The 17,741-nt window shown below is 40.1% G+C and overlaps 1 protein-coding gene across 1 annotated transcript in view; it reads left to right on the plus strand.

Annotated features, from left to right (window-relative positions):
• Positions 1-17,741, plus strand: part of LOC137288121 (multidrug resistance-associated protein 1-like) — a 52,736-nt gene that overhangs the window by 31,174 nt on the left and 3,821 nt on the right. Inside the window, exons 11-27 of the mRNA XM_067820518.1 lie at positions 407-544; positions 2,786-2,932; positions 3,333-3,417; positions 5,896-5,962; positions 6,206-6,332; positions 6,968-7,144; positions 7,604-7,771; positions 8,004-8,190; positions 8,701-8,791; positions 9,252-9,366; positions 10,057-10,294; positions 11,756-12,066; positions 12,407-12,606; positions 13,892-14,018; positions 14,825-14,926; positions 15,733-15,879; positions 17,204-17,362. Of these exons, the coding sequence (XP_067676619.1) occupies positions 407-544; positions 2,786-2,932; positions 3,333-3,417; positions 5,896-5,962; positions 6,206-6,332; positions 6,968-7,144; positions 7,604-7,771; positions 8,004-8,190; positions 8,701-8,791; positions 9,252-9,366; positions 10,057-10,294; positions 11,756-12,066; positions 12,407-12,606; positions 13,892-14,018; positions 14,825-14,926; positions 15,733-15,879; positions 17,204-17,362 (2,586 nt within the window). The remainder of the gene's footprint in view (positions 1-406; positions 545-2,785; positions 2,933-3,332; positions 3,418-5,895; positions 5,963-6,205; positions 6,333-6,967; positions 7,145-7,603; positions 7,772-8,003; positions 8,191-8,700; positions 8,792-9,251; positions 9,367-10,056; positions 10,295-11,755; positions 12,067-12,406; positions 12,607-13,891; positions 14,019-14,824; positions 14,927-15,732; positions 15,880-17,203; positions 17,363-17,741) is intronic.

Raw genomic sequence — 17,741 nt, forward strand, 5'->3', positions numbered from 1 at the left:
TTATGGAGTATAGATGTAGATTTCCTGTGGACCTTCTTATGTCATGCCTTCTATTATTTGTTGAGGAACAGGATCTTATGGCTTTATCCACAAATCAACCTGCATTCAGGCTGCATTCACATCACCCTAGGGAGTGTATATACTGAACAAAAATAGTTATATGTAAATTTTGAAATTATTATTAAAGATCCATTTATTCATTGACACACTGAGAAAATATCAGTTGTTAAATTATCAATATCCGTAACTTATTTTGTCCAGTATATCTAGAAAAACTCATAAATGCTGCAACTACTGCTTGCAGTTTGTCTTCTTCTTTGCTCTGTTAATTCATGTTAAAATATCTCTGCTCATATTTCGGGGTAATTTTGTAATGCAACCTTTAACATGACCCTCTGTCTCCCAGATACTGAAGCTGTATGCATGGGAGCCCTCCTTCCAGGAAAAGGTGAAGGAAGTCCGAGACCGTGAACTGGCCATCTTGTGGAAATCTTCCCTCATCTCCAGCTCTCTAACATTCTCCTGGACTGTAGCTCCATACATGGTAGGTTTCTTTCTTTCTTTCTTTTGATTTGTTGTTTTATATTTTTTGTGGTATAACATCACACTTCATTAATATTTTTCAGCAATATGGTGACAGTCTGTAAACAGTGTGGCACAGACAGTCCAGTAAGTTTCCTGTGAAGTTGCACAGTGTCACATACTAAAGTAACCACAACAGAAGAATAGTTTATTTTTTAACTTTATTGCTCCCTTTAAGATACAATTAAACCCTAATAACTATACAAAACTAAACTTTATTGCTCCCTTTAAGATACAATTAAACCCTAATAACTATACAAAACTAAACTAATTCTAAAGGTACTAAGACAAGAAACTAATGTAACTACCCAAACTAGCTGCACATACATTTCTGCCTGCCACTAATATTGCTTAAGTTTATGTAAACAAAACTATCACTAACTAACATCCTAATACCCGCACTAATACAGTTCAGGCCTATATATGCAAAATTGAACACTAAAGAAATAAAATAACAACAAAAATTGCCACTTTCTGGCTTGTCCAATATATAACACTGAGAATGTTAGTGGATTTCTGTTCCACTTTATGATGTCCGTTGTATTGGTGTGGTACCTCTCACATCCAGGTGATGGTTTCCCTCACAGAGTAGAAGGTGCCTGTGTACTTGGTGATGGCAATGCCAACTACACCTCACTTATACTCTTAGACACTCTCTTAAATGACGAGATTTACTATCTCCATACTTTAAGGATAACTGGCCAGTTCCAGGGCACTACAAAACAATGCAAGTACTTACTGTTACTTTTAAAGGCATGTGCATTACCTTATGCTTTACACTTTACACCGAGTTATGTTTTTTGAAAATGGAACTGTTTACTCCTTCATCTTCATAACATGGCTATATAAGGTTACAATATATCCATATATATAGCTAGAAATAGGCCATCAATTAAAAACTCTCATGCTACATCTACTCAGCCATGTACAAGAGTAATAATAATAAGAAGAAGAAAAACTTATGCCAGCCAGGCTGGCTATTCTGAAAACGTTCGTAGCCCTACAGACTTCTTAAGCCAATTCTTAACACATTGGCTATGAACAAAATTAAGAATTCTTAGGGCTACGATCATTTCGAGAATGGTCCCTGTTACAATATTAGTGCGTGAAGCCATACAGGTGAACACGATGATGATTCTGGCTGAGTGTATAGATTACTACCGCCTCTTACTATTTATCCTGACCTCCTGTACCCAAGGTACGGGACATTTCCCTATTGTTTATAAGTCAACTCCTCAGCTACCAGGCCATAGCTGGTCACTCTTCCCTGAATACAACCCTTTTCCCATCATATTACCGGATATAATCTAGCAACAAACCCTCCAAGTTTAATAACCCACTTTAACAATACTATATTACATCTATTTAACATATCCTAAGCTAATTATGTAAACAAAATCATCTGTGGTCTTGACACGCAGATCAATGCTCATGTTATTGATCACTGGATTGTCTGGTCATTATTTACAGACCGCCACCATATAGCTGAAATATTTGCTTAGTGGACTCACTCAAGCCAGTAAATGGCCATCAATCGACAGATTTGGGATGCGTCATGCATCAACCAGGTGAGACAGCATGACCACCACATCGTGTGAACCACCACCTCCTATGAGTTGCCCAGCAGCGATTCAAATGGGATGTTTCCTATGAATGGTGTGGGTCAGTTCCACAGGTACCCTAGTTGAAATGTCGCCCCTGCAACTAAATTGGGAAACCCATGGGACTTGATATAACTGATTAAAGTCAACTGAACTTTGATGATAGAAATGTTTCATTTTTTGCAAGGTATCTCAAATACTGACAGAAAAGCAAAATGCAACCAGTATTTGACATATTTCTCAGGAAAACATGTTTTCCCCAAAAATTTAAAAATCAGTCTATGTCACTATGGCTTTCTTGATGTTACAAAATGCTTCAAATTCCAAATGATGTTTGAGATTGATGCAGACCCTACGTGTTATTTAGCCAAACCCCTGGTACAGAGGAGGCATTTGAACTGGTTTCAAGCTCACAAGTGTTCATCTGCTTAGAGCAGATGGTGTCTGAGATGAACCTGTATTGAATGGGTCCATAGTATATACCATGAAAGAATGGAGATATGTGCACTGTGTGGCCAAGAATCCGCATGTCATACACCGTGATGTCCTATCATTGTCAGCCTGTATCAGTGTATGTAGAAACATTTGCCTTTATTGTACAGGTTTCTCTAGTGACCTTTCTAACCTACATCTACATTACTGACGACCACTACCTCAATCCACAAACAGCCTTTGTGGCCATCTCACTGTTCAACATCCTCCGCTTTGCAGTCAACATGCTGCCCATGGTGATCACAGATGTTGTCAAGGTAAGTGTCAAGCATGTCTGATATAAATATGCTCATCAAGGTAAGTGTCAAGCATGTCTGATATAAATATGCTCATCAAGGTAAGTGTCAAGCATGTCTGATATAAATATGCTCATCAAGGTAAGTGTCAAGCATGTCTGATATAGATATGCTCATCAAGTTAAGTGTCAAGCATGTCTCATATAATCAATTATAAGTATGCTCATCAAGGTAAGCATCAAGCATGTTAAGTATAATGTTTGTCAAGGTAAGTGTCAAGTATGTACCCTCTTGTGCCACATGTTTTTACAGTTTTTACATTGGCCTGAATTAAAGTGAAATTCCTTTTCTAAGGAAGTGTCTCACCTTTGTCTACTGTGTCTATCAGCTTGATATCACAGAGGAAAATGTTTTCCTTCAGGCCATCATTTCAGTGAGGAGAATCAGCAAGTACCTAGGTCGGGAGGATCTTGATGAGAGCAATATAGTGGTTGACCCTCTGCAAGGTGAGTTACATGGGGTAAGGGTAGTATTGGATTTTAACCTCTCCAGGATGGGTCTCATGGGATAAGGGTAGTATTGGAGTTGACCCTTTCCAGGATGAGTTACTTGGAGTAAGGGTATTATTGGAGCTGACCCTCTCCAGGATGAGTTACTTGGGGTAAGGGTAGTATTGGAGTTGACCCTCTCCAGGATGAGTTACTTGGAGTAAGGGTAGTATTGGAGTTGACCCTCTCCAGGATGAGTTACTTGGGGTAAGGGTAGTATTGGAGTTGACCCTCTCCAGGATGAGTTACTTGGGGTAAGGGTAGTATTGGAGTTGACCCTCTCCAGGATGAGTTACTTGGGGTAAGGGTAGTATTGGAGTTGACCCTCTCCAGGGTGAGTTACTTGGGGTAAGGGTGGTATTGGAGTTGACCCTCTCCAGGATGAGTTACTTGGGGTAAGGGTGGTATTGGAGTTGACCCTCTCCAGGATGAGTTACTTGGGGTAAGGGTGGTATTGGAGTTGATCCTCTCCAGGATGAGTTACTTGGGGTAAGGGTAGCATTGGAGTTGACCCTCTCCAGGATGAGTTACTTGGGGTAAGGGTAGTATTGGAGTTGACTCTCTCCAGGATGTAAGGGTAGTATTGGAGTTGACCCTCTCCAGGATGAGTTACTTGGGGTAAGGGTAGTATTGGAGTTGACTCTCTCCAGGATGAGTTACTTGGGGTAAGGGTAGTATTGGAGTTGACCCTCTCCAGGATGAGTTACTTGGAGTAAGGGTAGTATTGGAGTTGACTCTCTCCAGGATGAGTTACTTGGGGTATGGGTAGTATTGGAGTTGACCCTCTCGGGGTAAGGGTAGTATTGGAGTTGACCCTCTCCAGAGTGAGTTACTTGGGGTAAGGGTAGTATTGGAGTTGACCCTCTCCAGGATGAGTTACTTGGGGTAAGGGTAGTATTGGAGTTGACCCTCTCCAGGGTGAGTTACTTGGGGTAAGGGTAGTATTGGAGTTGACCCTCTCCAGGATGAGTTACTTGGGGTAAGGGTAGTATTGGAGTTGACCCTCTACAGGATGAGTTACTTGGAGTAAGGGTAGTATTGGAGTTGACCCTATCCAGGATGAGTTACTGTAAATCATGAAATTAATGCGTCATGAATTTAATGCGAGTGCAAAGGTCTTGTCTAAAATGCGTCATGAAATTAATGCGAGCTCAGGAAGCTGTGTTGATCAGAAAATGCGACACCCTGATTCTTTGTTGTTCATTTTCTTTTCATTTCTTATTACCACACACTAGTTACCTGAATTGAACTTGTTAAGCATTGAATGGAATGGAGCTGACGATGCTTTGATTACGCTGCCATGTTTGATCACGTGATTGCTTGCTACTACTTGTCTTATGACAACAATTGATGGTGAATTCAAGGTGGCCATGAAGAACCAATTTATTAATTGGTATGCCAACAAAGTGTCAGACAATTTCACAGGTTCCAAAAAGGACTTGTGGATTTACGAATAAATGTGATGAAGCCTCTACATGCCAAATGGATGGAGGCCGTGATTGCAAAGGTGAGCAAAGATCGCTAAACGATCCTGTGTGGCTGGAGAATGTCCGGTCCGGCTGATGTGCCTCAATGACTTTGAACAATTGACAGTGATTAGTGTAACCAGTGATAACTGACTTGCGATACCCGTAATGAGAAAGTGACCTGTGTTGTCTGGTGTAGTGTCAACACTTCTGCTTAGTGACAAAATTTGCCGATGAATAATGTCAATAGGTATTAAGTAGTGTCAATGAAAGGAAGGGATTTCCGTTTATTCAAAAGTACACCCCCAGACTGAAATGCGTCATTTTAATAATGCGACACATGTACAGACGCATTTTTCACATTAATAAAATGTTCGCATTAATTTCATGATTTACAGTACTTGGGGTAAGGGTAGTATTGGAGATGACTCTCTGCAGGGTGAGTTACATAGAGTAAGGGTAGTATTGGAGTTGACCCTCTCCAGGATGAGTTACATGGGTAAGGGTAGTATTGGAGTTGACTCTCTGCAGGGTGAGTTACATGGGTAAGGGTAGTATTGGAGTTGACTCTCTGCAAGGTGAGTTATATGGGGTAAGGGTATTATTGGAGTTGACCCCATGCAGGGTGAGTTACATGGGGTAAGGATAGTATTCGAGTTGACTCTCTGCCGGGTGAGATACATGGAGTAAGGGTAGTATTGGAGTTGACCCTCTGCAGGGTGAGTTACATGAAGTAAGGGTAGTATAGGAGTTGACCTTCTGGAGAGTGAGTTACATGGGGTAAGGGTAGTATTGGAGTTGACCCCATGCAGGGTGAGTTACATGGAGTAAGGGTAGTATTGGAGTTGACTCTCTGCTGGGTGAGTTACATGGAGTAAGGGTAGTAGTGGATTTTACCCTGTCCAGGGTGAGTTACATGGGTTAGGGCAGCATTAGTATAGCCAGGGTGTTCTTCTGTTGTATTCTTCAGATGATCCCATCATGATCAGGAATGCTACATTCAAGTGGACTTCAGAATTGGAACCAACACTCACAAAGTAGGTGTATCATATTTCTGTTAATAACTGAAGCTCAGTCATGCCTTGATCTATATAACAGAAGACAAAATTATTTTCATCCTACGTCCCCAGGAGATTCTGGATTGAAGTAGGTCCCCTGTATGCCTGCCTGTTTGCCTGTTTCATGTTTTATCAGCACCCCTATCCTCTCAGTCCCTTTCCTGCCCAGCCAGTCCATCCCAGGCCTACAATAGGTTCTACATTTAGGTGAATATATTGCAGTATCAGCCTGAAGATAAAGGACGGTCACCTTATGGCTGTTGTTGGTCAGGTAGGATCTGGCAAGTCATCTCTTGTATCGGCCATATTGGGTGAACTGAACAAGGTCAAGGGCAAGGTCAGCACACGGGTGAGTTGACTAATGATTCAGACAAGACACCTCAGTCTGTTACAAGGTGCCCAAATAGGGAAATTATTTACAAATTATGGGTTTTCCATCCCAACCTTGCTCCTCATCAAACAAGTGCCTTTCATCATTTGTTGTCCACTAGGAGTGAGTGAGTGTAGTTTTACGCCACACTCAGCAGTATTCCAATCATAGGACAGTGATCTGCAAATAATTAAGTCTGGACCAGACAATCCACTGATCAACAGCATGAGCATCATACTGGGCATTTGGGAACTGATGACATGTGTCAACCAAGTCAGTGTGCTTGACCGCCCGTCCGTCACAACAAGGATAGGTTACTGAAGACAAATATTGTACCACGGATCTTGTCCACCTGGCACTAGTACAGACAACTTGACACATTTAAACATGTGTTGCCTTGTTTTTGTGCCTTGTTATTGGATGAAATTATGTAAGTGGAGTTCAGTGGAGAGTGAGACTACATCCTGTTTACATTCTTCATTTATCAGTGGACAGTTTTATGTGTTGCTGCAGGGATTACTGAATGAGTCTGTGTGTTATTTGACCATGAGATGAGCAAATATTCAAAACACAATTTTACACTTTCATAGAACTCTTCCACTCATGTGTTCTAGGGGCGTATAGCCTACGTACCTCAACAAGCCTGGATTCAGAACGACACCCTGCAGAACAACATCCTTTTCGGGAAGCCGATGGACAAGAAGCTCTATGATGAGGTGGTGGAGTGCTGTGCCCTGAAACCTGACCTGGACATGCTTCCAGCAGGGGACATGACAGAGATAGGGGAAAGGGTAAGCGTGGGCACTTGTAGATCATGTTATGATTTTGAATTACATGCTACATGTTGTGGAACATAGTTCAGTGTCATAGTAGTGTAACCTAATAAACTGTCTGGTTTCCAGTTGTTTAAAAATTTGAAATTGTTCGATGATCTGACTGACGTTATATTGTAGACCAATCATTGCCTGACTGTTAGACTGATATAACCTTATATTAGGCATGTTTGACTAATTGCCTGACCATACAATTTAGAATGTGATGTGAATATTTTGTTGACCAATAGAAGACAACACTAGCTAATATGAGTTATCTGTCCTTTTTACTCACTTTCCATGGAATATGTGCTTTCTACTTATACCTGATCTAAGATCATTTTATCTTTTTTGCTTAATCTCTTTTTGATCAGGTTATCAAGAATGAGCTGTCTGTTATGTCATGTGCATTCTATTTATTTCCTATCTTGACACCAGGGTATCAACTTGAGTGGAGGACAGAAGCAGAGAGTGTCTCTAGCCAGAGCGGTGTACAGCAATGCTGACATCTATCTTCTAGATGATCCTCTCAGTGCCGTTGACAGCCATGTTGGCAAACACATCTTTGATAAAGTTATATGTAAAAATGGACTTCTGAAAAATAAGGTAATTTTTTTTAATATGTAAAAATATATTTATAAGCAGAAAATAATGTCAGCATCAGATAACATAAGGTACGAGTTTGATGAAACAATCAATTTTGTAGCCACTTACAAAAAGCACAGTTTGCTTGAGACCATCACATGACATGGAATCTCCACACTGTTAAAACAGTCACTTCCTGACATGTTGTAGACAAGGATGCTGGTGACCATAGTCACTTTGTCACATGTTGTAGACACGAGTGCTGGTAACCCATGGCATCCACTGGCTCCTGGAAGTGGACACTGTGGTGGTGATGACAAACGGCCTCATCTCTGAAATGGGATCCTATGATGAGCTGCTGAATCATAATGGACCATTTGCCCTGTTCCTGAGGACCTACTTCTTGGAGAGTGAAGACGAAGAAGGGGAAAACCCTGAAGGTTAGTTTGTCCACCATCAGTTACCACATCTGTGTAACTGAGGAAAGAGATTTTGTCAGTGTGCGATCATTTGTGCTGCCATGGTGACAGTATCTTTTAACCATTCCTTGTCCTTGATTAATATACTTTGAGCTGCCTATTCAAGTTTTGAATGAGTTGAATGAAACTGTTGTCCAACTGTTGGTTTGAGCCTAGTCCCAATTGACAAGGCCCCGTTTTACAAAGCTCTCATGAGCCTAAGGATTTGTATGTTTTCTTGAGCCTTTGTCCCTTTTATACTGTAAAATAGGAGGTACGAAGGCTACGTGTAAAGTGACGACATCTTAGGCTCTTACAAGAGCTTTGTGAAATGGGGCTCTGGCTCCAGGTGCACTGTACAGTAGTTATACTCTGCTCCCAGATTCATCAGTACAACATGAGTTCAGTGTCAGTACAACTTGGTGTCATTGACAGTAGAAGTAGAGGTCAATGTCAGTTCACCTGGAAGTCAATTGTATCACTGTGTTTCAGTTGTGGAGATGAAGCGCCAGATGTTACAGAGACTGGAGTCGGTGAAAACGGACGATGATTCAGAGGCAGACATCATGGAAATGAGACGGAAGTAAGATTAAACACAATATGAACAGAAGTCTTTTTCTATGAGGACTTGAATGTGTAGCTATAGTAGAACTACACTCAGCAACATGGGCAATGTTTATACTGTATCTGGAGTGACTTCAGTACAGTTTTTCTCAATTCATCCAGACACTTGTTTTTTTTCTTGAAATTGTCCAGATTTTCTTGAAGCGAATTTCCAGATATCTTAACCACAGACCATATGTAAATTATCATCACTCCCACATAAATTATGGATGGCTCTTTAGTTTTTAACTTCCAATCAGCTCTTTGAAGATTTCTGTAGCTGGTGTTGAGCAACGTATGCTTGCCATTAAATGTCATTTATTGGAACCAGAAGTCAGACTGGCAGACTTGGTTATCATATCCTAATGATGTCGATCAAACCTAGTGCCTTATAGATGGAATGTTCTAAGATGTTGAACAACAAATACATGTGTTTACAGAAAGAGAGAGTCTGAATGCCAAGCTGCAGATGAGGATGCAAAGCCCAAGGACGTAGAGGAAGATAAGGAGGACAAGAGCAAGCTGATTGAGGAGGAGAAGGTGGAGGGTGGTCGGGTAAGTGGGGGTGAACCCAGGGAGGAGAAGAAGGATGTAACCACAGAGGCATGCACGTCAGGGATATCATGAGGAAGTCCATCTTTTACTGGCATGACATCAAGGCAATGTGACCTGCTTATCTGGCATCCTTTGACTATGGCAGACTACTGTAAATGTTTCTCCTTAGAAACTAGCTGACCAATGAAATGTACTGCATACTAATTAGCATTGGTTTTTAGTCAGGTATTACAGTATGTGTTTGGTTCTGAGACTGACTGTAACTGGTGAATTGGTGTTGAAGGTCCCCTCCAAGAATGGCAACGTACATAAAAAATGTACTGTAATTCTTACTAACATGTTTCAGTCAAGTTGTTCCCTCTGAGGCACTCTTTGTAATATAATGTTGATACGACTCTCTGTTTTGGGGCTGATTACGGCAGTAAATATAGGATGAACAAAGAGTAGTCTCCTGGGGCTCCTTTCACAAGGCAACCTTTACTAAGGTTAGCATTAACTACATTCTTTTACATTGCACTAAGGTCGCCTTAGTGACTTACAATCACCTTAGTGCTTCATGATAGGAGGCATGGAGCTTATCAATCTGGAAGTCTCAGAGAAATATTTATAAGTGGAATTTTCAGCTCAGTGTTACCTGAAATTTTATGTCTTTTGAAGATATTGCTGTGTCATTGGAATAAACTGTTTCAGGTGAAATGGAATGTTTTCATGACATTTGGTCGGGCTGTTGGACTGCAGTATGTTGGCCTCATCTTCATCATGTACGGACTGTACGAGGCAGCAGCAGTCATAGCCAATGTCTGGCTGAGTGAGTGGACAGATGATGCTCAGCTGAACAACATCTCAGCCCTGCCATTCAACAGCACTGAACGGCTTGACAGGAACAACTACTACTTGGGGATATACGGAGGGCTTGGCGCCGCACAGAGTGAGTAGCATCATGTTTCAGTTCTATTTCAGTCTGGTGGAGACAATCCAGTGATTGACGTGATCAGCACCAATCCATGTGGCTGGGATATCATGTATGTCTTAACACATGATCACATTAGTGACATCGTATGACCAGCATTATTTGTTGAAAATCATTTCTAAACTTAAAACAGGACATAAAGCTTGACTGTTTTGGTGACGTAAATCAGCATTGGTATATCGTGCTGTAGACTAATGCATAGTCTCTGAAAATAAACTGGCTCATGACAGTTACATGATGTAATTTCCACAAAATTGCATGTTATTTCATTGTAGCATATACAATAATTTCATAGTTTAGGGTGGATATTTGTAAAATTATTCCGGCGAAGGTAAAGTCATCTCTGCTCTGCACACATGATTTCAGTTCAATTTTTCGACGACTGTTTAACTAATGACATCACATTTATCAACTTATGTATGCTTCCACCATGCACAATCTCATGGCCTGCCATGTTTAAGGAGTTCACAGCACTGTACATATGTTAATTAAATTGTTACCAATTGATAAATAAGCAATGATGAATTAAACAGAAATGATGTGATTGTGGATATAATGATTTGTCACAAATGTGCAAAATGTGACTTGGATCTTATGAAAATTATTTATGTTACATTAAATTTATATGTAAGTCTATCAAAATTAAGTCATGTATCCGAATGTAACTGGGACGGGTCTGTAAATATTATTTTAAAAAAAACTTTTTCCCTTTAAACAGGAAAGGAACCCCAGTCAGATAAAAGGAAATCTGGACTTGCATTATTTCATTTTAGATAAAAGCATCATGGAAGGTCTGGGAAAGGAAAATAATTTCAAGGACTTTCAGACAGGCTAGTAATGCTGATGAGATATAGTTACATTACTCACCGGATCAAGGGTGCTAGACTAGAACAAACTTGCTTAGAGTGTCTACTAGCTTCAGGAACCCACATTTAAATATTTTAGATTGAAGCTCAGTTCTGATGCTACAGCAATATTGATTTATGATCGTGAAACGAAAGGTCTTGATTGTCTTCCCAGTCTCTATATGTAAGTTCCAGACAGTCTGTGATCATTAAACCAGATTAAAACAGTGGAACCAGCATATAAAGAGTGAATTCAAATGTCTCTGTAACAGATGCATTCACTGTTGAGGACACACACCAGGATAACTCAAACTGTATTCTATTCTGTCTGATTCATCCTCCAAAAAACAACTGATACAGTGTTACAAACACTACACCAGAAACTGGATTCTGGGTTGGAATCTGCCCCTTGTACTGCTTATACAGGAGACAAATTAAATCATGTGGTCAGTGTTGGTAGCCAAAGACTGTATGTCATCATAGCTCATAATATTAGTCACAGGAATTTCTAGACCAGACTGAACAGGCCCAATGCTATTTGTGTTATGAAACATTTTCTATTCTTGTTTCTCAGCAATCTTCGTCATGGGTTTCTCCATCACTGTCAGCATCCGATCCGTACATGCTTCTCGGATTCTCCACAACCGCATGTTGGTCAACATCTTCAAGGCTCCGATGTCATACTTTGATACTACCCCTGCAGGACGTATTGTCAACAGATTTTCCCAGGACATTGAAACAGTGGACAACCAGTTGCCACTGACATTTGAAATGTGGCTGGACACGGCCCTGCTGGTTTGTGGGACTATCATTGTGATTAGCTACAGCACACCCATCTTCCTGACTGTCATCCTGCCATTGTTTATCCTCTACTTCTTCATACAGGTAATTCTTTCAAATGCATAATCAAGATGTAGCCATGAGAATGCAGGGTTGGTGGGGTAGTATCAATTCACATTCCTGTAAGTTACATGTAATCTGTTTGACAATAATGTGCTGAATATGACCGTAGACAAGCCAATCTTGTTGATAAGCCGATGTCTCAAGTTGACCCTTAAAATCAATACCACAAGGGTACAATGTGTGACTTATGTAAAGCCCTTTTCTGTTATCCCCAGCCATGATATTGCTGGAATATTTCTAAAAGCGGCGTAGAAATAAAAGTTTTTGGCACAGAATGTCAACAAATTCACATTGAATTCACATTGTTACCTGTCCTTTTCAGAGATTCTACATACCAACATCTCGTCAAGTGAAGAGACTCGAGTCAAAGACGCGGTCCCCAATCTACAGTCACTTTGGGGAGACAGTCTCAGGAGCTAGTGTGATACGAGCTTATGGGGTAGCAGACAGATTCATAGACGAGTCGGAGAAAAGGGTCGACAATAACCAGAGGTTTGCTTTTGCTGGATTTACAGCTAACAGGTGAGGACAATAGGATAGTTATGGCAATTTGGTTTTCCATTCGCTTATCTAGATTCAGTTAACATCGATAATTTCAGTTATTTTTGAAACAAACCACAGATATGCTTGAATGAGGTCATGAATGTCTTGAAAAGGAATGAGTGAATTTTGTTTACAACTGAAATGAACCATATGTCAGTAATGAAAGTCTGAAGGAGATGTTTACCATGTTTGTTTAACCAGTACAGTGGAAGCTGTCTAAAACAGCACTCATTGGGACTGAAAATATAATCCAGTATTGACAGTGTACCAGATTGTAAAACTGATCGATGATAAATGTACAAGCCATGGATGGACGAGACTGAGATTTTATGCCAGTGTTGACAACTGGCCGGAAGGGGCAGATGCTGGTTTTGACAGCTACCTCTGTATTAGCTTTGTACTAACAAACCTACTAATTTAGCCTGTTGTTAAGCAGCTTGTTAACGAGCACCTGCTGTGATCACTCATTGCATTAAAGAAGTTGTCTATCCATAGAACTTGATTTTCCTTCATCTTCACAACTTGCCTCTCAAAGAAGTTACGTGAAGGGAGTCTTGTTCAGTTACATAAATTGGTTATTGAACCCTGTCGTAGAACTAGCAATCTTGTAGAACTAGCAATCCTCTGTTAAAAGTTTTAAGTGCAGTGGTGTATCGGAATGGTTAGAGTGTTTGCTCACCAAACACCCAGGGTGGATCCACCACAGGGGTGGTGCAAAATTATTAATTACTCCAATTACTTATAGTAGGTCCTCTGGTTTTAGACATGCCAGGACTGAAACAAATCATAAAACATTTGTTATTCATGGGTTAAAAAGTCTCTCAAAGCAAGTATTAGGACTTACCTTGACATGTTAATAGTCTATGTTTGTGGCAAGGAATAAATATTTGATTACACCATCTTCTTAAATACACATTTCAGGGCTACCTGTTGCCCCACACCTGAAACTTTTTTGTATGGAAAACAGGCAACAAAAAAAAAGGAAAGTTTGTTTTCATTTGGCTTAGTTTCATTGCCTTCCCATCAAGTCCAACTTCTTAATAACAATGAAGATTCTCAAGTGATTTGGGTTTTTTCAAGAGAACCATTCTTACGCTGTACAAAAGAGTCACAATCCACAAAGCGTTCGTAGTGCTACGACATTCATAAGCCTATGATAAACTATAGAGTTATGACAGGTAATAACATTACAAAGAAGGAGTGTGATTCAACAATCAATGTTTAAGAGACAACCAGAAACTTAGGTGAAAATTCTGTTTGTCAGATGGCTGGGCATCCGTCTGGAGTTCCTGGGCAACTTAATCATCTTGGCAGCCTCAGTATTTGCAGTTCTCGCCCGAGACAGCATCACTGGAGGGTTGGTCGGCCTCTCCATCTCATATGCCTTGGAGGTAAATGTCAATCAGGCCACCTGCCTATTAACCTTTAGCCTCTTTCTTTTTGCTTGACATATTTGGTGATGTCATTTTGGTCACTTTCTGTCAAAACGGCTGATTAACTTTCAACCCCAGAAATGTTATATGTATTTCAAAAGACCTTTAAAGCAATGTTTAACTTCCAATGTATTCAAAGTAATTGGAGGTAAATGTGGATCATAGTAGTATATTTAATTAGAAGATGAAGCTACTGTTTCAAATTTTGCAGTCCATTATCATTAAGTTAGAAACCGATGGAGTCAGAGATTTCCAACATGTTTGCTTACAAACTAGAAGATAAACGAGTTCATTGTATGCATATGCGGTCAATCAGTCACTTTTATTGGCGGTCCTTAAACTGCCATTTAAGTATGGTTTTGATGAGCCTTTTCCCAGTCGGAATTGACTATCACACAATGTCATGCTATAATTAACCTTTAACATCCAAAGTACCTATTTTTACCTTGGAGATTTATGTAGATGAGGAGATCTGCTGATTAGTGTTCAACTTCCAACATATTTACAGGAAGATTGGAATAAGATTGTTTAGAGTACACATACCAAAAGTTATAGTTCTTCCTTGAAGAATGGGAACAAAACTCTTATTACCACAAAATGTGATCAAATATCAAAATCTGACCAAATATTATCAGATATTATCTTTGTTAACAATACCTTTGACCAAAATTAATCGTCATGTATGCATTGCGTCTCAAATTTAGTAAGATATGTTAAGTCTTGGAGAAATCATATTCAGCCATTGTTCTCATGTCTGTTTTCAGATAACTGGAAGTCTTAACTGGTTGGTTCGTATGACCTCTGATCTCGAGACACAAGTGGTTTCAGTTGAAAGACTCAAAGAGTACACAGAGATTGCATCAGAGGTCAGTAGTGCCTTGTATGCTGCAATACCTTCTTACTCCAAAAGGGGCAGTGGGTAGCCCAGTGGTTAATCCATTCATTCATCACATCGAAAATCTGGGTTTGATTCCCAATGTGGGTACAATGTGTAAAGAGCATTTCTGGTATCCCCCACCACTGGAATATTGCTGAAAGTGGAACAAAACCATACTTACCAGGGATTTTAAAATTTATAATTTCATCATCATGATTAAGTAAGGCCAAGTGGAAAATTAGTCAGAACAAGTTACTTTCTTAAAGTCCTTTTCTCTGTAGCAGGTGCCTTTTACAACAACATTTGAGCCCCTGCTCACACTCGCATGCACACATTACACTCTCTTGCCAACTAAACATCTACAAACTATTTGGAGAGAAAAACAACCTTTCAGTGAATTCACAGATTCACTCACACACCTCTGTTAGCTGACCCTGAAAAAGTCAGAGAATTTTAGTTCAAGTTTTCAGACATTGGATAGTCTTGGAAAAACAAAAAAGTAAAAAAGTCATGGAAATACATATGCATGTATGAGTAATTTTGGAGAAAAATAATTGAAATCTGTCTGACTAATATGTGAACCCTGTTAAAGTCCATTTCTATGTGCCGAAAGAGAACAAATTACTGAAATATTTCACACTCACTCACTCACTCACTCACTCACTCACTCACTCACTCACTCACTCACTCACACACTCACACCCACCCACCCACACGGTTCCTGAACTATATTCCACAGGAGACTATGCCTATGCTTCTGTCAGATAATGTGCACCTGCAATCACTCTGTTCCAGGCTCCCTGGTCTCGGTGGGAACACCGTCCCAACCACAACTGGCCACAGTCTGGACTGGTCAAGTTTGTGGACTACTCAACTCGCTACCGACAAGGTCTTGACCTGGTGCTCCGGGGCATCACATGCACCATCAACTCAGGAGAGAAGGTGATGGTCAATACAGGCCTGTGTCAAGCAGTAAAGGAAATATCTGACACAATACCCTGTCATCATTCCATGTACACATTGTAGTCTTCAATTTCCATGTGACTTACATGATAGTCTTTTAATATGATTAATGTTCTATTGCCTGGCAACATTAATATTTTGTTATGCCCAAAGTACAGCTTATAGTTCATGCAGGCTGAGGATGCAATCTGCCATGTTATTTTTGTTTATGGTCTCAAACTGTGTTCTACAGTAGATGTTGCATTTGTGAGATCAAACAATATCTCCTAGGAGATATCATTTTGTCAGCAGATTTTGTACAATGATGTGACAATGATATGATGTCATGAACATGACATCACAATGCTGTGACGTTGCTGTACTTTAAGTCTATTGGAGGAGCCATTTTGAGAGATACGTATATTTCACTGAAAACTAATGAAGAGTGATTTTTAATTGTAAATAGATTCTCACCCTAGGGTCTTCTGATATCAAATATCTAAACACTCATTAATAAAAGTCAAAATATCCACAGCAAAACAAATCTTTTCAAGCCATGGTGATTTGATATTAAAAGATGGGTGAGTGAGTGAGTTTAGTTTTACCCCGCACTCAGCAATATTCCAGCTATATGGCGGCGGTCTGTAAATAATCAAGTCTGGACCAGACAATCCAGTGATCAACAACACGAGCATCGATCTGCGCAGTTGGGAACCAATGACATGTGTCAACCAAGTCAGCGAGCCTGACCACCCGATCCCCTTAGTCGCCTCTTACGACAAGCTGAGTCGCCTTTTATGGCAAGCATGGGTTGCTGAAGGTCTATTCTACCCGAGGACCTTCACGGGTCTTAAAAGATGGGATTCAGATGAGATTCTCTATGCATCCCAGACTGTGGTTGAAAGATACTCACAGACAGTGTTTATCATAATATCATTGTGTTTCTGTCAGAGACCATAAAACATCCTTGTGTCTTTCTGATTATGGTAGAGGAGATAATCTCATACTCTGTTTGATAGTAACATCCTTCTGTGTTTCTGTTGATGGTAGATGAGATAATAACAGACTGTGTCTGATTAGACATCTTTGTGTCTTTCTGATTGTGGAAGGGGAGATAGTAAACATGTTTCAGTAAACATGCTTGTTTGTTTCTGACTGTGGTAGAGAAGATAATCACAGTCTGTTTGATCCTAACATTTTTGTGTTTCTGATTGCAGTAGGGGAGATAATCGCAGACTGTTTGATCCTAACATGCTTGTGTATTGCAGATTCTGGTAGGGGGTATAATCACAGTCTGTCTGAGCCTAACATCCTTGTATTCCAGGTGGGAATTGTGGGCAGGACAGGTGCTGGAAAGTCATCTCTGACTCTGTCACTGTTCCGACTGATCGAGGCAGCAGGAGGGCAGATAGTCATTGATGGTGTTGACATCAGTATGTTGGGACTACACGATCTCAGGAAGCGACTTACCATCTTACCACAGGTGACTCAACAGGACCCTGCTGTGTACCAGCACAGCTTATCATAGGTCTGACTGTAGGGTAATCATCTTCAGGATCTTAAGAGAAAGGATGGCTGTTTATATACACCTGGAAATTAATCAAGCAACACCCCAATTTTTTCTATTGGAGCAACTTTGAAGTGTTCTGACAATCAAAATATGCCGGGTTGATATAGTTTGACACTTTTTTATTCAACAGACGATCTCTGACAAACAACTTAAAGGGAAAAAGTATCAAGACTTTGCTTTATTGCAACGAAATCCAAATTCTTAAAACTGTCTTAAATTCATGAAAAAATGGACACAATTTACTATTCATCCACAGACGTTGTTGTCAGGTGTATTAACACAAATGTCACAT

This window comes from Haliotis asinina, chromosome 6 (genome assembly GCF_037392515.1).
Source record: "Haliotis asinina isolate JCU_RB_2024 chromosome 6, JCU_Hal_asi_v2, whole genome shotgun sequence".
NCBI classification, from domain to species: Eukaryota; Metazoa; Mollusca; class Gastropoda; order Lepetellida; family Haliotidae; genus Haliotis; species Haliotis asinina.